Below are 22,298 nucleotides of genomic sequence, written 5' to 3'. Positions count from 1 at the left end.
GTCCGTATTATTATAATAATAATAATAATAATAATAATAATAATAATAATAATAATAATAATAATAATAATAATAATAAATACTACTACAATTCCCTAGACTCACTGCAAGAAACAGGAAATGGAAGCCTACAGTTCAAGCTCAAATGAACTTGACAGCAATTCAGCATTCATTTCTAAGATGGTAAATAATCTAGGAATAGGCATAGATTGTATGAGGGGGCAAATACTGAGACATCTCTACGAAATATTTATTATGAACGGTAGTGCATAATGTTAAAGGAGCATCATCTAACAATTGCATTCAACCTTCTTCCTCCAGGAAGCAGCTAACCACAGTCAGGCCTGTCAGATATCCCAAAATATCTCCCCCAACTCATAAACCTCCAGCCCCTGAGGCTCAGGTCTCACACGTTTGGGGTGAAAGATAAACAGCGAGGGGAAAGAGTGACAGTCCAATAAATTAACACCCATCTAAGGAGCTCGTTTATCTTTACCATCTCTCCCCTACCAGCAATCTCAACCCTCAAAGTCTCGAACCTGTCAGAGCTCATTCCAGTTACACATGACTGACAGATGAAACACCCTATCAGGCTTGACTGGCAGGCAGGACATCCTAAACCATGACCTAACGGTTGACATCTCACCTCTAGCAGTCAGGTTGCTAGACTGCCGTAAGATGAAGACATGAGATACTGCTGTACCCCCCCCCCCCCCAAACATATTTTGAGTTAGCGTCTCGGTTAACAGGACATTTTTTTTTTTCATAGCTTCATACTTTAAGTTGCAAAAAACTTAAGCCATCGTCTTAATAAAAACCCAAAGGAAACCATTGTCAACAAGTCAGTATGTGGTAAAACAACAACGAATCAGAGCCTTCGTAATTAAAAGCGAACTATGCTATATAATGAAGTACCTATGGCTAAGAATCTCCAAAGCCCATTGAGTTCCAGTGGAGGGGAAAATGAGAGTTGTTCCTAAATCTTGGAGGCAAAGATCTCTCTATCTGGGTCTCTGGTCACGGTTCAGCAAGATCAAGTGAAGAAGAACCTCCCTTTTTCTCACACTCCTTTGTGGGCTCCAAGTTTTTGAGAATTAAGCATAAAATGAGCGTAACCGTCTCCATTGAGAATGCCCCCTTGTCCAGTGAACGAGATTAATGAAATTCCCACACAGTGCCAAAGCGAACAAATACCTAGCGTCACTGAGTTAGCCATTAATACGGCTTGTTATTGTTGGCTTCATTTTTACAACAAAACAGCGAAACCCTCATAAAAGCTCATAAATTTCGATCACAACAGCAATATTGAGAGGCCACGTCAAGGTAATTTCTCTGATTACTGTCAAACTGATCACGGTTAGATGAAATCTGAATATGTTTTTAATAATGGCCATGTATTTCAACTGAAAGCTAACCAAATTTGACTTTAAATTAGCAGGTTGTGAAGTAACTTGTGCGCAAAACCCCAAATCTCCCAAGTAATTTTCTATCGCAATATCAGCAAAGCTACCTGCAGCTTCGGCGTGTAATCTGTCTTACTCTTTTCATGTTAAAATCTCGGCTACATCCTTCGGTCAAGATAGCAGAGTTTAGCCTCTCTTTCTCTGGGTGATATGCTAATCATATTTGGGAAAGAGCCAATGATTTTTTTCCTCTTGTTTGTTGTGTTTCGCTTGACTTTTCTTCTACAGCTCTTCCAGAGATAACAGTGCACTAAAACGGAGTAAAAGAGAGAGACCGCCGAGGTGCCACCCCATGATGTTCAGCAGAAAACATTTTAATTGCTTTAGCAATTAAGCAAGATGAGTCAAAAACCGAGCATGCCTGAAAATTCCCACAGCAAGACGTTAATCTACCTCCTCGGGCAAAACTGTTCCTCAATGGAACAAGCCAGTGAGAGAAGGAGGTGTTTGGTTTTCTAAGAGAGGAGAGCTGCGCAAAATAGAGAAATTAAAAGAGACAAGTTCTGTGTTAATCTTCATCAAACAGTATATCCCTCTGCGCTTAGATTCAAACATATGAATTGTCTGCAAAGTTTTGTTGGACCTATTCAGCCAATAGCATAAAGACGGCATTACAGTTTCTTCTTGAGTTTCTAAATGCTGGCTCAATTATTTAAAATTTGATGCTTCTGTATATAAATGTACAGTATAAACTAGAAAGGAATGACCTAAAAAGGAGATGTCTACCAAACATCTAATGAAGATATCCCAGATACTGCCATGCACTGGTGCTCTTTGCATGTGCACTGAATCAGAGTGCGTGCACACACACACACACACACACACACACACACACACACACACACACACACACACACACACACACACACACACACACACACACACACACACACACACACACACACACACACACACACACACACACACACACACACACACACACACACACACACACACACACACACACACACACACACACACACACACACACACACACACACAGGTACATTAGAGAGAGGGGAACGGTATCAGTCTCCAACATCTTGTTCGACAGATTACAGCACAAAGCATTTCATTAAAGGGATTAAGTTGTAATTCAATCCTCCATGGATTCACTGCAAACTCTGGCTTATGGATCGTAAATCCCAGTCTTTTGGCTGAACATCTCTAAAGAATGCCTTCCTTTAGCCTACATACAATATGAAACATATTTAAGACAATTTAGATGTATTCCTTTACCAGCTTTCCTTAGAAACATGAAAAAAAAAAAAAAAAATCTAAAATTGACCATTTACTTAATAAATGTCCACGTCTTAATGTGCCAAGTTAAGGGCCCAATATACTTCAAGCTAAATCGAATAAAGAGTGACGTCATTTCGAACAAAATTAGGCCAAAACGAAGTTCGTTTGGAGTTTAAAACAGCTTTCTAAAGCAAACTTTCCGAAAAACAGTTCACTCCGGCTGGAAACCTCCTTTGTACTACCATTGGTCCGTGCCGATTACAATATAGGTAGGTGTTCTCTGAAGCTCCGCCTTCTTTGATGTCTTCCAGTTAATTTCTTCTGTTCAATATCGTTGAAATTAAATATAGTCCGCGGATAGACACCTGCTTTCAAACGCTCCCATGTGTATCTGTGTAAGTGCTTGGTGAAGAGTGTCAAAGATTTCAATTTTTACAAGTTTTTTAAGTGTTGATCATTGTAGCCAATCATCTGTTGAGCGCATGAACACAATGGCCAATCAGAGGAGTTTAAGTTGGTCAGAATCCGTAAAAAAAACAAAAAAAAAAAACACAACACGCTCAAATTGCTAGGGTGGAAATGCTGGTATCGTCACATTTTTTAAAAATTTATACCAGCATTTCATCATATATATATATATATATAATTGTGGATTGCTGTGAAAATACTGTTCTACTGAGAGACTTTTGACTAGCTATGGGAGAAAACGGTCTTGTTCAAATCAAAATAATAAACGTGTGAACTCTAAATCAAGTTGGACTCCATCTGGGAACAGATCTCTCACAGAACTGAACTCTAGTCCAAAACCAACCCTCCGTTTCTGCATACAGCTGAGCCATTATAAGCACAACTGGAAATAATACAATCACCTACAGAGACGTAACAAGAGAAACAAATCAAAGTCTATGTTGAGAAGTGCATGGGCCGGAGATGACAAGTTTTAAACACATCATATTTTCCAGCGGTTTCCGTGACCACCAGTTTGACACTCACGCGTGATGTGATGACCGTTAAACAGTACTGGACTTGCGTGCCCTCTTAACCGTAGCTTGTCAAAACTAAGAACCGAATCATAGAAGAGGTCGTCCATCTAGCTTCACTTGAAGTTTCCAGCAATTAATTCTGTCACATAGAGTAAAGAGCGGTGAAGACCTTGGCTACAGCGGACCAGCCATAAGATCTTGTAGTGCTTTTTCCTGCATTCTAATGAAATGCCATAAATCAGAACAGATGAAGGCTGTTAAAGTCACCTCTCAGTTGTTAGACGCCGTTGGTTGATGCCAGCTTTGTAACTCCAAGCAAATTGTTAGTTTTTTCCAGGGCTGAACAGGGACCGCTTTGGCAAAGCACGCTGGCACATAACCGTGAGAGGGCTGTGACGCAGATCTGTCATGGCTGGACAAATATGTCTTGATCTAGAGCAGGTTTGGGCTTCAGGTAAGAGATTTTTGGCACGAATGCATGTTGTAATTTGATTAACATAATCTGTAATGACACCATGACTTAGAAACTTGCTCAAGCAAAACATACCTCACCATCACCATAATAATAATTTAAAATATTCACACTTTAACTAAATCCTAACTAATGGCATTCTTCATACACCCACAATGGAAAAGAAACACTGTTCATAGGTCAAGTAATTTAAGGTGTAGTTTGCTAAAATACATAGAATTTTAAGATCAAAAGTTAGAGAAGAGCAAAAGAAAATATGAAATTGCAGTAATGGAATAATAATAATAATAATAATAATAATAATAATAATAATAATAATAATAATAATAATAATAATAATAATAAATAGTTAATAATAATAATAATAATAATAATAATAATATAATAATAAATAGTTAATAATAATAATAATAATAATAATAATAATAATAACTATTTATTATATTATTATTATTATTATTATTATTATTATTATTATTATTATTATTATTATTATATTATTATTGAATATCATTAATACAATTTTATTTTTATAAGTTTATTGTTGTTTTATCATTATCGTCATCATCCTCATCATCATCATCAGTAGTAATAAATGCTAATTATAAACAAAGTTTAATATTTTAATAATAGTTAATACTATTAAATAAACAATTTTATTTGAATGTATTATTATTGTTATTATTTATTATTAATAATAAGATTATATAAAATATATTAATATTAATATAAACAAATAAAAATAATTTTTATTTTACTATTTAATTTATTTTAATGTTTATTATTATTATTATTATTATTTTAAAACAAGCAAAAAACAATAAATAATAATAATAATAATAATAATAATAATAATAAAAATAGTAATAATAATAATAATAATATTATTATTATATAAATATATAAATCTCAATTTTTTATTTTACTTTTTATTCATATTTTTAATATTCATTATTATTATTATTTATTATTATTATTATTATTATTATTATTCTTATTTTAAAACAAGCAAAGCAAACATTTATTATTATTATTAATAATATTCATTATTTTTTTATTATTATTATTATTATTGTTATTATTATTATTATTATTATATAAATATATAAATCTCAATTTTTTTTACTTTATTCATATATTTAATATTCATTATTATTTATTATTATTATTATTTTAAAACAAGCAAAAAACAAACATTATTATATAAATAATATATAAATCTCAATAAATGTTTTTTATTTTACTTTATTCATATTTTTAATATTCATTATTATTATTATTATTATTATTATTATTTTAACACAAGCTAAAACAAGCATTTTATTTATTATTATTATTATTATTATTATTATTATTATTATTATATAAATATATAAATCTCATTAATACATGTTTTTTATTTTACTATTTTTTAATTTATATATTTAATATTCATTATTATTTTTATTTTTATCATTTCAAAACAAGAAAAACATACATTATTATTATTATTATATAAATAATATAAATCTCATTAATAGTTTTTTATTTTACCATTTTTTTAAATGTATATTTTTAATATTCACTATTATTATTATTATTATATAAATTATGTATACATCTCATTAATAAATGTTTTTTATTTTACCATTTTTTATTTATATTTTTAATATTCATTATTATTATTTTAAAACAAGCAAAAAAAACATTTTTTATTTTATTATTATTTTTTATTTTTATTTTTATTATTAATAAAATGTTTTAGATTCTAAAATTTTAAAAACAAACAGATAATATCAAACATCAAGCATATCTACACTCATTTATTGTAACTTATATAGGCCCACCATAGCCAAAATCACTACTTTCAGTTATAACCATATTCTGGACCAAAATGAAACCATTCTAAAGTGGTCTGATTATTGATTATGTCTCAGGGATCAATTAAAGGGCAATAAGAAACTTGTGAACTCAGCCTTAAAGGGATGTAAACACACATACATGAGAACAAACCTTGCCTGGCCTTTTAAAGGAGTTCCTCTGACATTTATTTTCCCAGGAGTGTCATTAGAAGCTGCTGAGTCTCTGCTCATCATTGTTTATATCTACACTGCTAATTAGTTCCAATCAATTAAAGTTGCTCAATTCTGCGTCACTGGGACAAGCGTTGCTCTTTTTGCTTCTATATGCATGATGAACATTATGAACAGTTTAGTACTGGACTATCACTGTATTATAACAATGTGCAACACAAAGCATCAAATCTCATCTCTATGAATTTTTATTTTTATTTGTTCAATTTCATTTGTCTTAACCAGCCATCAGAAGCCTAGAAAGACAACTCGACCCTCAAAATTCTTCACATTAGACCATGTTAGAGCAAAGTGACATTATTATTTCCGTTGGGTGGGTTGGTTTGTGATTTCCACACATTGTAAAAACATGTCAGTGAGTCATGAATATGATGCAATATGAAAATAACTTTCCAAAAAAGGATTTCTGAAAGCGCTTATATATTTAAATAGTCCATCATCATCACCACAGCTGTTCTACTGACTAATTGATGGAGTTATTAGTCATTTCTTACAGAAAATAAACCAGGAGAAGTGGGTGATGACAATCATAATCCCGTGGCAGCGGTCACACACTTACACGTTCACACAAATGCAATCCCTGTGAGTCAGGATATGTTCTTAATGGCAGTGAGAATAAAAATGATGGCTTCCACACACATCTGGAGCACAGCCTGATTATACACTTGCTTCACGACACCCAAGAGTCACCAGCACACATTTACTCAACAGCCAGAGTATAGACTGTTACTCAACGCTCACATTAACACGTGTGTGCACGGAAGATAAATTCTAAACATGTCCAAACAGGACCGACGTAGCAGGAAGATTGCTGAGGCATCAACCTTAGGGTCTGGAGGGAAATCTGATTCCTACTGTATCCCCATCCTGGACAACCACACAAACACACACACCATAGTAAATACAACTCCTGCCTCCTTCCATGCACGCCACCCTCCTTTGCAATCTCTCTCTGCTCTTGTCTTTGTGTGTGCAAGTCTACTGCCGTCTTCCCCTCACTTGTACTCATCCCACGTTTGTGTTTTCCACAGAAAGGAAATGCAAATGTGCAGTTTCCCCACTTCTCTGGGAAACGCCACAGGGCGCCTGGATAGAGAAATTAAACTAAGTCACCGTGATGCATGCAGCAAAGTGGCAATAAAGTATTCATTAACAACTATTCAGACGCTAAGCGAGGCAACAAGTGGTCAAGTTAAGAAGTTAAACAGGGACTTTATGCGGTAAAACCTCCCCTGGGCTTATATATTTACAAAACAAAAGAGCTCCTTTGACGGGTGTCGCGGAGCAATGCACCTTGCTTGGGGGAAAACGGGCTTGTGTGAATGGGACTCGGAATAAAGTTTGTTTACCTGCTGAGTGGCTTTGCTTTGATGAGAGAGGAGCGGGTAAAAACAAACACCATCCGAGAAAAGGCCCATCATGCTGCATTTTGAGGACTCTGGTCTTGGCCAATAGATGCACGTTCTGAAGGAGTTTGGAGGTGAAATGACTAGCATGCCAAACCCTTCATTAAGAAAACAAATTAAACTTTAAAAAAGATATTTTGGTTATATGGTACATCTGGAGTGGAACCAAATTAGCAAGAGACTGATATAAAGTTAACTGGACAGATTAATTAGACAACGTGTGGCCATTTGGAAATTATCTACATCAGTCATTAACAACATTTGTTGTTAATTATACAACTATACAATATTATATTTATACTATACAATATTATATTATATTATATTATATTATATTATATTATATTATATTATATTATATTATATTATATTATATTATATTATATTATATTATATTATATTATATTATATTATATTATATTATATTATATTATATTAATATTATATTAATATTATATTATATTATATTATATATATATATATATATATATATATATATATATATATATATATATATATATATATATATATATATATATATATATATACACACACACACATACATACAAAAACTAAAATAAAATATTAAAAATATTACAAAAATAAATTTTTATTTTATTTTATTATAATAAAATAAAAAATACAAAATAATAAAATAAAAAAAAAATTATAAAAGTCAATAAAAAATAAAATAAAATAAAATAAAATAAAATAAAATAAAATAAAAAATAAAATAAAAAATAAATAAAATAAAAAATAAAATATACCCAACTTTCTAGATGATGGCCACTCAAAAATACACATTGGTCAAATAATATTAAAAACTAAGTTATAAGCTGGCTTGAATTTTGATAAGACATTTCCCCATTAGTTCTCAAAGATCTTTATGCTAGTTTAATGGCATATGTTGTCTTGATTCAGAATGCCATAAAAAAAAAAATAAAAAAATATCAGCATGAGCAATGCATTTGACTTCCATTATGTGACATATTTCAAAGTCAAACAGAATATTTAGGGCAAAATAATATAGGGTAGACAACTAAATTGAAATTAATACAATTATTTGGTTATTTTACCATTTTAAAGCTACCAAATTATATTTTTTAAATAACAAATGAATCACACACAATAACCAGGGACAATTATTAAAAAAATAAATTGGGTTTACTTTGAATTTATGTCTTCAAGCTACACAAATTCAGACATTATAAGTGCTCCACGCTCTTCAGATTTTTTTTTTTTTTTTTGTGATCTATGGCATTCATTTCAACATTTTCTTTCTACACAAATTCTGCCGTCCTCATATCTCTCTATACGTTCATAAGTTACAGGTTAATGTGTACGAGTAAAATGTGTGTGTTGCTCTGTGGCACACTGTGCAAGGCACTCATTGATGGAAAATAAAGGCCCAGTGCCAGTCACAAGCCCACCCCCAGATCTCCCAGAATGTGAATGAACTGCTATGAATGGAACGATGAACCCACACAAATGCCCTCTCACCACTCACGCCCGCTCGCTCGCCCTTCTTATGGTGGATGAACGCAGGGGTGAGACGAAACAACAAAAAACAACAACAACAAGGGATGTGTGAAGCCCCGCCCCATTTTCATTCCAGCCCTAGGTCTGCAATACGCCCCCGACTCCTGGCCAATTCCTCAGTCCACAGGGAACTTAAAAAGTTGATCTTCTCACAAAGCCATACCTCCACCCATTTCCCACCAGGAACAGGGGTGGATTGTGGGTGGAGGGTCAATGGTGGAGAGGGAGGGCCTGGCACAACTTCAATGAGAGCAGATGAGAGCTCATCTCCTTCCATGACAATTGCCACCCACTCGAAAAGCACGCAATGTCGGGTGACTGAAGAACGCGAATCAGCATCTCAATGAAGGCATCAAAGGCTCCTGATGCAGGGGCGGACGCCGAGTTCCACACTTCACAAATTTTGTGTCCTCTCCACACCACCATTGGTTGAAATGCTGGGGGACTGATTGAGAGCAAGATTAAATAAAGCAGGAGGGTTAGAAAACATCTGACGGCGTTTTTTTTTTTTTAAATGTGAGCAAAGCAACATTTAATGTTTTAGCTTCCTTCTTTAGAGCTCATTATACCAGTGGTTTGAACCAATTATGGGTTCCACCCCGGTGACTTTGAGAAAAACTTATAACAAGTTTCCTCATGTTCAGGTTTAATCAACTGAGAAATTTGCATTATTTTTAGGCATTCACACTGTACATCAGCAAACTGAAGCAAATCCAGATAATCTCTAGAATCTAAATCTTAATCTGAAAATATTTGTGATGAGCAGATCGAGTGAGTGAACGACCGACAGCGTGCTGATTAATGATGCCCAGCTCATTAAATAGAGTGCGCTCTTGACCCCATCCCACGGAGAGGTCAGAGCTTCTCCAAAACTTCACAGGAGGACGTTCTGGGAAAATATGCAAACTCTGAATGATACTGAACTGTAGACTTTAGAACGGCACATTCTCCCTCATATTTTGCATTCAAATTAATCAAACAATCTGTGCAATAAAATGTCTTGTGAACCCTGTGAATTCTACATTTAAAAAAAAAGAAAAGAAAAAAAAAAAAGTTCTGTTTCAAATGAGAAAATCCATTCAGTTCTTTATATTCAGATCATTCTAATAAAAACAGGACATCACTTGACATCACAGCAACTCATTCAGGATTTCTTTATCCTACTATGAAGATCAAATATTTATTAAACTAATTATACACAATTTATATAAAACTAAGACATGGTCTAAATTACAGCTCACACTGGATATGAGAGACAATCCTCCGGTCAAGACCTAATTAAGACATGCTAAAATCACCTCTCACCCCCACTGAGCAGTCTCAGCTTATTTTCCACTCACATTCCACTCACGGCACAAACAAACACGTGTCAGTAATAATCACACACTCTTAATCCCACTAGAACATTATTCCATCTGACACTTTAATCTGAGAATGGTAGCATTAGATCTAAATATACTCCATTTAAATCTACGGTTGAATTCAGAGCCACAGGCACCCATAGAGAGTCAGTTTTCTAGGTAAGTGATTTCGGATTTTCAACATTTGGTCATTTGCTGTTGTTGGTGGTTGCATAATTTCTTCCTATTAGAAATAATCTATAGATAAATTTCACAAAACATGCCCAGGTCTTTTGTCACCACAAAAAAAAAAAAAAAAAAAAAAAAAAATAATTATAATTATTATATATAGCATTAAGAAAATTATATTTTTTAGGACCAAAGAATCTTGTATTGCAGCAATGATAATTTTCATTAGATTCTTATGTATTAAAATATCAGTACAATAAACTAACTAAACTAATATTTAAGTAATAAAAATGCAAATTTTAAATATTCTTTTAGTAAGCTAAAAAAGGCCATTATTTTATATCAACATAAAAGGCAAGATAATAAATACTACAATTATGTATAAATAATTTTAATAAATATTATTTTTCACATTACAGTACGGAGAATTGACAGGGAGCGCTTACAGGTGCCCTAGAACCCCTTTTGTAAGATGTAATATAAGTCTAAGGTGTCCCCTGAATGTGTCTGAAGTTTCAGCTCAATTTTTTTATTATTTTTTTTAACTGCCTATTTTGAGCCATTATTACATATGCACCTCTCCCCCGCCCCCGCGAGCTCTCAACTGCCTTAAACAACAAAGTTCACACAGATAATATAACTCTCAAAATGGATCTTTACTCACAGGAATCGATGTATGCATGATGAACACTTTGTATAGTATTTATTTGGATGTTTGCATTTTATTCTGAATGAGTTTAAGGCTGTGCTCCATGGCTAACGGCTAATGCTACACTGTTGGAGAGATTTATAAAGAATGAAGATGTGTTTATGAATTATACAGGCTGCAAGTGTTTAAAAATGAAAATAGCAACGGCTCTCTTGTCTCCGTGAATACAGTAATAAACGATGGTTACTTTAACCACTTTTAACAGTACATTAGCAACATGCTAACGAAACATGTAGAAAGACAATTTACAAATATCACTAAAAATATCATGATATCATGTCAGTTATTATTGCTCCATCTGCCATTTTTCCCTATTGTTCTTGCTTGCTTACCTAGTCTGATGATTCAGCTGTGCACAGATCCAGACGTTGATACTGGCTGCCCTTGTCTAATGCCTTGAACATGGGCTGGCATATGCAAATTTTGGGGGCGTACATATTAATGATCCCGACTGTTACGTAACAGTCGGTGTTATGTTGAGATTCGCCTGTTCTTCGGAGGTCTTTTAAACAAATCAGATTTATATAAGGAGGAAACAATGGTGTTTGAGACTCACTGTATGTCATTTCCATGTACTGAACTCTTGTTATTTAACTATGCCAAGGTAAATTCAATTTTTCATTCGATGGCACCTTTAATTTTAATTTCCAAATCTTAATTTTAAAAGATGTAGTTTTACTTTTTGACAGACCGATATTCCCTGGGTGATATTGTGACTACAATGAGAAAAATAATTCACTCCGCTACAAGGACAAGTAAAACATGAATGTGATTTCCTGTGTCACTCTCCAGTGTGGCACATAGAACAGATGGAATGGCATAAAGAAGTGTGGAGCGGCATCTCTAAGTGTTCCTGCTGTGGAAAGATCCCAGTTTTAATCACAGCTGAGCTCTGACAGACGGCGAAACCCAAAACCCCCAGAAGCGCACAGGTGAGAGTCCAGAAGGGAGGCCACGGTAAACCCAACATCGCTCTTCCTGTGAGAGCTAAAAGTGTGCACTGCTGCCACCCCAAGAATTTAGAGTATTCGGCCTCCCTGAGATTCCACCGTGTCAACGGTTCAGATGAGAGAAGAGAAAGGAGAAGGGAATTATGGGGAAAGAGAAAAAGAGAGTGATAGACATAAGGAGAGAATGCAGGAGAAATACATAAGGATAATGTACAGTCATTATCGCAAAATAAACAAGCTGAAAGGGTTTATTTCGTGATAATGACCAGTTGAGACTCTACACAGCTTATTTCATGGCTACTAACCAAATAAACAAAACTGACTGAAATATGAAATACTGACCAACATGTAAAATTTATTTCAGCTGAAATTATTTTATAATGCGAGAAGGAATTTTAAACTAGCACAGCTGTGAAGAAAATGGGTTGCCTGGGACAATATACAAAAATATTTTACTGCAGAACGCAGTGACCAATCAAAATCAGGTAGGCCAATTCTGAAGTGAACATACATTCACCTATAGTTCCTGTCCCATCAAATGACAAAACACTTCATTAAGTGAGAATCCATATGGAGTTGTCTGTGTATGTGTGCAAGTACGACACTTCATCCTCACCAGGTGTCCACATAAACATCAACCTCCAGCATCTGCGGACAGAGCAGCAGTAAATCCCATGGATCACACAAACAGACAGACAGACACACACACACACACACACACACACAATCCATGTCCCAAAATGAGAAATTAGGACCACCCATGTGACTTCTGATTTGCAGATGCACATTTAAATCTCCAGTGTTGGACACATCTGACTGTATGAATGACTAGAAGCATCCAGTGCCAATAAAGAGGAAATCTTCCCAAATATAAAAGCTCTATCATCATTCACTCACCCCATATTTCATCCAAATATATAAAAAGGACAACAAATAGAACAAGAAAATACTTGAAGCATAAAAATTAAAGAATTTTGCATTGCAGCAATGATGATTGTCATTGCTTTCTAATTAATGCAGTAATTAAAATGGCAGTAAAATATTAACTTTACTAGCTGATTGTAAAGTATACTAACTGATACTTTACAATTTAAATAAATAAATAAATGATTAAATAATATTATTTTCTTTGCATTACATTACCGAGAATAGGGGTAAGGTACTTAATTGTCATTCTAAAAATAATATTATTATTAGAGATTTCATGCTTTTGGCTAAGAGATTCATCATACTGCAGCCCTCAGAAGCCTCTCCCTCTATCAACACTCACACTGAACCGGCTGACCTGAAACTCGTGTGAAAGGGCGTGATAATCCGCTGACCTCACTCTGAGCGCTTGCAGTGCATGCTCCGGTTTGTGAGGGTTTTTTTTTTAGGTCCAGCTGCTGTCCGTGTCCTGATGAGATGCAAACGGGCTGCATTACGATGCAGATGCACGGATTAGAGCAGAGGTTTGTGGGAAAGAGTCAAGACATCATCATATCACTCCAGATTAATGAACCAAGCCAGCCTGTGCAGTCAGATACACTGAATGTGGGTCAATGGTGTTGAGCAACCAAAATTGCGGGTCATATTCCCCTGTTTTAGAGCGGTTCTGTGCAGGTCAGCAGAATCTGATCAGTGCATGAATCAGCTCAAAGCAATTGTTTGGTTTAATATGCAACAGAATCAATATATTTATAAATTGTAATATATGATAAATGGCACCCAATAACTTTTTATGACAGTTAATCAGTTTTGAATTAGTTTGAAACTGATGGAAATTACTCAAAAATACACACTCAAGCCATTTTTGCTACTGGTAACACTTTCATAGGCACAAATTGCAAGACAAGCAAGAACTAACAAACTCTTTAGAAAACCTAATGGCCACATATAAAGCACATAACAACAGTAATATAATGTTGTTTACTTTTATTTAAATTATATGATAACTGAAAGTGCCCTTTTCTATGATTGGAAGGACTCTTAGGGGCCAGTAAGTCTGCACTACTTATCTTTACCCAGAGCAGCTATTTTAATACAGGTCTATGACCTGGCCCATTCTGTGCATGGAGGGCAGGAACACCCTCAACAAGGGTTAACGGTCTCACAGTCTCGAATGCCAAAGGCCCTCAAAGAGAATTGGAGCCTCCAGTGTCGCAAGACAGTGTTTTCCTGAAATCTGAACAGCCTCTGAGGAAATGGCTTAGATGGAAAGAAAAAGAAAAAGAGCTAGAATATAAGAAAGAGGGACTCTTCCAAATGGCTCTTTGCCTCTTATCATCCATCTGTCTATTCAGCCTTATCAGATCTCCTCTTGAGATCCTCATGTGGTCGCAATGCCAGGTTTGAATGATCATTACCCCTCTCAAATACAATGCGTCCAGTGTTCCTCCTATAAAAGCGGATACTTAAAGGCCTGGAGAACAAATCACTCTCGACTGACTTCATTTCAAATGACCTGATTTTACATGACAGCACAGAACTGTTTATAGAGATTGGATGACATCAGAGGGAGATCACGGAGCGCTGAAATAAAAACGAACGCTCAATAGCACAGCTAAAGAAATGAAGTCCCATCATATAATTAAAAGAGCCAATGAGTTTCTGATATATATATATATATAAAAAAAAAAAAAAAAAAAAAAAAAAAATTTAGTCTAGAAAGTAGCGTTGTACCAAGATATATGGCTCCGCTCGTAAAAATAATCATTCCAACTTGCCCATAACCTGTGCATATGAAGTTCTGATTTCATCATATAAGTGCCGTTTCCCTTGCTGGCAGACACATGCTTAATGGCCTTAGCACACTAATTATAGTGTATTACGGCCATATTTGTTATTGTTGTATTGGGTGTGATAGTCAAAGAGACGTGTAATGTTCAACACCACTTTGGCCAAAACCGACACCTCAAAGTAGTTATTTTACGGAATTAAAAATGATATTTGTGGACAACTTGGAATCCCACATGTTTGGCACATAGGGGTTAACCACAAAAGTAAAAACAAGCCGAGACTGGCATGGGGCTCCCTGGTTTTGTCCAGTTTCCAAGGTTTGATTCTGATTAACATGTAGGTCACTTGAAAAATGAGATGTTATTTGAAGAACAAAAATATAAAATAAACTAACTAAATGTGTCCACTTGTATTTTTAAATGTATAAACTATATGTACATTAAGAATATAGTAAACTGCACCACTCAAAGACATGACAATGATCCATGCTGCTTAACTTTGAAATTCTACAGAATATTTCAGAACATTTGTGTGGGGGTTTTCAAAGCAATCTAAAGTAGACCTTTTTTTGCTGATCTGACAAAAGTGTTGATGCTTTTGTCACAATATCAAGCAACTGGATTATAGGTAAACTGCTCAAAGATCATTGTAAGAATGGCATGCATTCAAATAAACCGTGTTGCAAAAACAATGACCAAATTACCACTCCTTATATATAAATAGGTATCTCCGCCCCAAACTCACACCACTAGACAAGAGCTACCACCAATTTTCCTGACACAAATTTTCTAGTTGGCTTTTTCTCATTGGCTTTACCCTCGCTTTAAATGTAATAAACCTGCTGGTCTACGGCATACAAGTAGGATCTGTACATGTTGCTATCAATTCAATTAAAAAAGAATGCAGAAATGATCACAGGACTGTTAACTGACCCTGTCTACCCATGATCCACCTGGCTAAAATGTTAGTCTTCTGAAACCGGCTTGTTTTGCACAAGAAGAAAATCTCAGCAGAAAATCTACTATGATATCTACTATGAATCTACTATGATTCTGTGCCAATGGATTGTTGCCTGTACAATACCATTTACCTGAGCCAGACTGAAACAGGCAGCATATTTCACATGCATGTCATTAAAAGCTTTGAAGTCAACTTTGCTCTGGTATTGCATCACAACAGTGTGAGCTCAAAGCTGCCGCCTATGAATTCTCCAAGCGTGAGAACTTAAACATTTTAGGGACATCACTCTTTTACACTTATCCAGAGCCACGTTAACTTACTCTAATCAATCCCAGATACTTTTAGGAAAACAGCAATACTGACATCAGATTAGCAAGTTAAGCCAACACTAGCCAAAGCACCCAGTGGGGCGTGTGTCCGTATAGTTGAAGGGGGTCAGAACCCCCTGGAGCGAGGCTGGCGACACAGACTCCTACGGCTCTAAATCAATTGTTCATGCTGGGTCACCTTTCAATGTTGGGGACAAGACGTGGAATTAAATCACATTCAAACAGCGTCAGTTTACATTAAATGAGCTGTGACTGTGGTTGATAACCCTCCGTTGGCTCAAAAATTAACTCATGACTGAAAACAGGCATCTGGATGCAGCCAACGGTTTGATTGATCATCAATGAATCAGTGTCATCCCATTTACCATGACAATCCATTTCTATACAGACCAAACAAGATTGGGTTTCTCCTAAAAGTGATATGGAAAAAAAAAGGTACCACATCTGCCATTGGTTTAAAAGCCCTCACTGTTGGCATCATGGGAGATTTTCCCGAGGGAAACAACCTTGATGAAGTTCAACACAAGGGGGAAGGAAGTTGCAAAGCTCAAAGAACAATTAAGATGTTTTTGATTTACTCTCCAAGTGGGGTAGAACCGCTTTACTAGAAAAGTGAGCTGCTCTCGTGTGAGGGGTCGCAACTCTTGACCCCTGAAGTGAGTTCAATTTAAGGCATCATAGACAGTTGGACATTCTACTCACAAAGCAACAAAAATGAACTTCATGAGCCTTAATCGTGCTCAGTTTGGCATGGTATACTTCTGTCACGGAGTTCCTGAGAATAATAGCACTGTAAAGTGGAAAACCTGATAACGTATCTAAGAGCGGTCGACGTATTTACACAGCCAACTTAAACACAGATGGGTTGGGTTTTAGATCTTCAAAGCTTTGAGAACTACTCAAGGAAAGTTTTAGAGAAATGCTTCAATGATCATCTAATGCACACCGATTGAACTCAAATAAGAAGCTAGGTTTATAAGTCTAAAAATGAGCATGGGTTTGACAATAATTAGCACATTCCTGTGCGTGCTGTGAGGCGTTATGGGGCGAAAACAGTAGGCCTGCACTTTGGGGTGGACGGCAGGTGCTGTCTTATGATGAGGTTTGCAGTCGCTCTCCAAAACCAATTAAAAGCGCTAAACGAGAGTTTGGCTCGAGAGCTCTGCGACTGCAGAATCCAAATATTGCTGCTCCCAACTTGATGGGGTATGCAAGTAAGCAACAAATCAGCTTTTTCCTAAGAGAACCCACAAAATGGCAAATCCATGGCCCTTTCAACCATAACCACATTAGATCCTGTTGGTAGCAATATTTTATATGTACAATTTACACACCATGGAGCTAAAAGAGGTAGGGGCAGGGTTCTAGCATATACAGCTTCATGAGGTAAAGCGATTCCTGAGGGACCAATGTTTGAAATCCTTCAAAAATGACTGGATCTACAAACATGCTCAGTGGAGTGTTAAATCCGTCTTGATTAAAGCGGAAAAAAAGCCTTGAATAACGAACTGTGCTGGGCGGCTTTTGTAATTAAGTCCACCAGCACATTCTGGTCTGGGAAACAGAGTTTGGCAAATAGAAGAATTGCGTGGTCCCTTCTCTCAAACGGCTAATCGCAGGACGGATCTCCGGGAGTGCAGACCTGGGGCATATTGATGTGCATGGCTGATCTAGACAATTTAACTCTACAAGATGCTTTTAAAACCCCAGACGTGGCCTGGCCATTTGAACTCTTAAAAAAAAAAAAAAAGCTTCTTTAATGTTTTTTTGCAGCACATTAGGTTTAGCGAGAAACATTTTTCACTGTATAAGATTGCTGAATTTGCAAAATGGATCTTTTGGTTAAAAAGTTCTTGATGTACACCCTTAAAAATTAACATTACAAAAGGGTTTTTTTGCAGCATTGCCATAGAATAATCCTTTTTGGTTCCTTTAAGAACCATTCAGTGAACAGTTCTTAAAAGAACCATCATTTTTTATGTAATCTAAAAAACCTTTTCCCACTATAAATTATCTTTTGTATAACAGAAAATGAGGTTCTTCATGGAAGCATCGATGCCAATAAAGAACCTTGATTTTTAAGAGTGTACCTGTTTTTCAGATCAGAATGGAACTGACTTTGAAACATAAACGTTCTCTTATGGGATCAGGCTGTGGAAAACATTTAAGAAGCTTTATTTGTAGGAATAAGCGTGAATCTGAGAGAGAGTTCAGGCCCCGTGCTGAAACAGTAGGCTCATCTGCCATCATTTCATCACTAACATCTCACATCTCCTGTTTGCATCTGCTATTGATTATTTCAGAAATGTGCTTAAATAACTGAGACGGCATGTTCAGCTTTCTGTACATTTCTCTGACCTGTGTTGAAGTTTCAGAATAATTGTTTCTTCAACTCTTGTTTGTGTCTTTAATTACTCTGACACCGAATGAAAGTGGACGCCGCTGACTGAGAAAAATCGAAGACGTTTGACGGGAAAGCCATTAGGAACACACTCATTCAGCGTGTGGTTAAACTGGAGAATCTGTCTACGCTGTGAATTTCCCACCAAACCTAAAACATTTATCAACTCATCAAATTCAGTCATGAAAACCAGAAGGTAGCATGTGAGAAAAGTATACGCCAGAAGGTTCACACGGTTCCACCAAACCACAGGCCACACAAACGGAGCTGCAACCCCTAAAAGAAAACGAGAAGAGAAAGCCAAACAGAAATGCTCTCTTACCTTTGAAGGACAAGAAGACCCGAGGGGCGTTCTGAGGTTCGCTGTCCGAACCCAACGTCAGGACAGATAGGGCCAGGAGCACCTGGACTGACCAAGGACTGCCCAACAGCATGGTGCATCCGTTGAAGACAGAAAGACACAATTGCAGAGACCACTGGGGAAAGAAAACACATGATTGTAAATGTACTTCAAATATTGCTTTCCAAAAGGTAAATGATGACACAAACAGATAAATAAAAAGTTCATTTCTTTAGGTTACTGACTTTAGGGTGAATCTGACATTTTTGCATGCCGTATTTCAGTGCAAAATTATGTGATTTATTCACTGAACACTCACAAAAAAAAAAAGTGTTGTAATAGAACTGCTCTGTATTCAAATTAAGTCACTTTCATTCTTCAAAGCACAAACACGCTTCCTTTCAATGTAAATTAGGCTGATTATAGTTTGCGCCTCAATCACAAATCTCACCGCTGCTTTCCTTTAGCTATAGATGCACACAGAAATATTTTCTATTGAACACAGCAGCAATAACATATCAAATTAATAGATGGAGAAGAAAAATATGCAATGATTTTTCCTTATGCATTCTCTTAATGTCAAAGCAAAAGCAAAATTTAGTTTGCACATATACTTTAAAGTTCCATGCGTTTTACCTCTGGGCTCCCTGCTTTATTAAGAGAAGTTAAGAGGCCCCCCACAGTAAACATTTCACCCCAAAAAAAATAAAAAATACGGGTTTGGTTACATTTGTTTGAAACGTACAGCAAAGGGATATTCCCCAAGGGAGTATGTTGACAAACCCCACTGCTGCCACATAGTCCATCTCATTCACATGGGCAGGAACAAGGCTGCCACCCATAGAGGAGCTGCACTCATGTTGCTCAGTGGTAGCGTGACACATAACCTTAAAAACTTAAATCTGTGCGAGGATATCTGAATCAACGATACCATTCCCAAACCCGCATATAGCATTGACACTGATCACAACTGTACTGTATATGCGTAAATATTTATCTTTTTTTAAGAAGGAGCCAACATCTCAGAACAGAAAAGTAGTACTGGCGGAAGACGACCCGTCCAAAAAAGCGCTGCCTGGCCGCAGAGCGTTTATGAGTGGAAGCAGCTGTTTAAACCTCAGCTATTTGCAGGCAATTTGTTAACTGTCCGGCTGTTTATCTAAATTCTCTGCCTCTTTACCTCACACAAGCCAGTGAAATTAAACAACAATTATATGAACACAAGTGCACACAGACACAGTTGGAGGTAAACAATTATGGATACAATCTCGCAAATGCACTGAAAGAATGAATCAATACATAGACACCAAAATATATGGCTTTAACTGCATTTTTAAGATCAGAAAATATTATGTGAAAAATCATGGGATAGCAGGAAACATTTAAGTCTCATTCTTTTTTATTTATTTGTTTTAATCTTAAATGCCACTTAGGGAGGACTCCGTCAATTTGTTTTTTAAAAGGATAATAACTATAATAAAAAATAAAAAAAAAATCATCAACTGATTTAATCAATCCTAATATGACAAATTTAATCTAGTTTAATTAAATATGTGAATAAAATACAATGCTCATAACTCAAAGTCAGATTTGGCTTGTAAATTCAGCCTTCCTGGTACACATTGAAAGTTGTCAACATTTGTAAGGACTTATGACTGACGAACAAGATGACTGGTCTCGCTTATTTTGAATGCAGCTCTTGCTTTCTGCATGTTAGCACTACAATATCTATATCTGCATTTACTGTGTTTGTTTAATGCTAGTTTGTGAAATTGTTACAGTGTTTGTTTTGTAAAGACATGCACTCTGGCCCCTGGAGACATTGTATTTTGTTTCTTTTTTCTGCCACACAGCAGAGAAATGAAAATAAACCACTTTGACTCAGTCTTAAATGCCTATTGTGCTGTTATATACACAGGAGCTCTCAGTGTATGGTTAGCTTATTTTAGAAAAACACTGGAAAAAGCAAGAAAAGAGATATGTAAAGCAAAGCAATTTTGTCTCGCAGTGGAGAGTAAAATAAGTGACAATGCAAAGAATTATTTAAGGTAATTCAGTGTGAATACAGCCATTATAGAAGTGTGTGTGTGGGTAATGCAACTTTAGAGCATGTGTTATTCTTAATCTAACCAGCATTGACATGAAACGTCAAGCAGTTTCTGCAGAGTCCTGGGGCATGACATTCTGTAATTCACCTGAAACTACTTTACTTCTATATATAATGTGTTAAGGACCATACTACATTAGGTACAGTGTGGAATATTTGTACTTTTAAAAATAAACATGTCACCAATGGATAAGTTGTCAGCTACCCACATACAGCAAAAATAATCATTTTGCATTATGCAGAAAAAAAAAAAAGTAAATATTTCTGCCAACACTGACTGTTATACTGGGAAATAATTACTATAAGATTTTATAGGAGTCTGCATTTATTGCAAAGCCAAATGAGATCAAAATATGCATTTAGAAATCACATCTAAACGTTTAAATGTGACTCAAAATAAAATAGTGTTAAAGCACTATGATAGTGTTGAGAAAATGAAAATTCGTGCAATGTAATGTTTACCTGCTTGCTCCAAACTGTCCAAAAGGAACTTTGAGCTCAACTCAAAGAGTGAATCCAGTAAATGCCTGAGTTCTTGTGTATGTTCGTGTGTTTATGTCCCAGGTCCTGCAGGTATAGTGAGGTACAGTCCTTATCTCTTTGTACACCTGAGCGCGGTGTGCTTCTTCTCTATTATAGTGTTCATCTGGCACAGTTGTTATAAAATCCCGTTTGATATCGCGCTAAGAAGCGTTAAAGAAGCGTACAAGCCACCTGACAACTCCGAGAACAGCTTCAGCGCTGTGACTGTCAGTCTGTATAGCTCCAAACACAAGCGCACTTCTGACCGCACTCATTCGCTCGCCTCAAATGCTGCCCAAACAGCTTGGCAGGTGGATGCAATGTCGCTCATTTGCATACGACACGCCCAAGGGGTGGGGGGTTACCTTAGAGCACCGCCCTCTTCAGCGCGAGCCGCTGTGATTATCTTCAACTCACTGTAGTCAAGCGGTCCACTGGTGAACAGTGTGAATGCGATTACATTCATGTTTCATTAGGTGGAGTAAACTCAGTAAGATGAAATGCAATTACTGTGTGGAACGCTATATTTGTGATTTTTTTTTTTTTTTTTTTTTTT

The 22,298-nt window shown here is 35.8% G+C and overlaps 1 protein-coding gene across 2 annotated transcripts in view; it reads right to left on the bottom strand.

Moving 5' to 3' along the window:
- The window catches only part of sema3fb (sema domain, immunoglobulin domain (Ig), short basic domain, secreted, (semaphorin) 3Fb), a 68,587-nt gene extending 46,572 nt beyond the window's left edge, over nucleotides 1-22,015 (bottom strand). For both annotated transcript variants that reach the window (XM_067387908.1, XM_067387909.1), the window contains exons 1-2: nucleotides 21,683-22,015; nucleotides 19,096-19,249 (exon numbers count right to left, since the gene is read on the bottom strand). In XM_067387908.1, the coding sequence (XP_067244009.1) occupies nucleotides 19,096-19,207 (112 nt within the window). In that variant the 5' untranslated portion in view covers nucleotides 19,208-19,249; nucleotides 21,683-22,015. The remainder of the gene's footprint in view (nucleotides 1-19,095; nucleotides 19,250-21,682) is intronic.
- Between the last annotated feature and the right edge of the window lie 283 nt (nucleotides 22,016-22,298).

This window comes from Chanodichthys erythropterus, chromosome 6 (assembly GCF_024489055.1).
Source record: "Chanodichthys erythropterus isolate Z2021 chromosome 6, ASM2448905v1, whole genome shotgun sequence".
In the NCBI taxonomy this organism is placed as follows: Eukaryota; Metazoa; Chordata; class Actinopteri; order Cypriniformes; family Xenocyprididae; genus Chanodichthys; species Chanodichthys erythropterus.
This window is presented reverse-complemented; position numbering and strand designations above follow the sequence as displayed.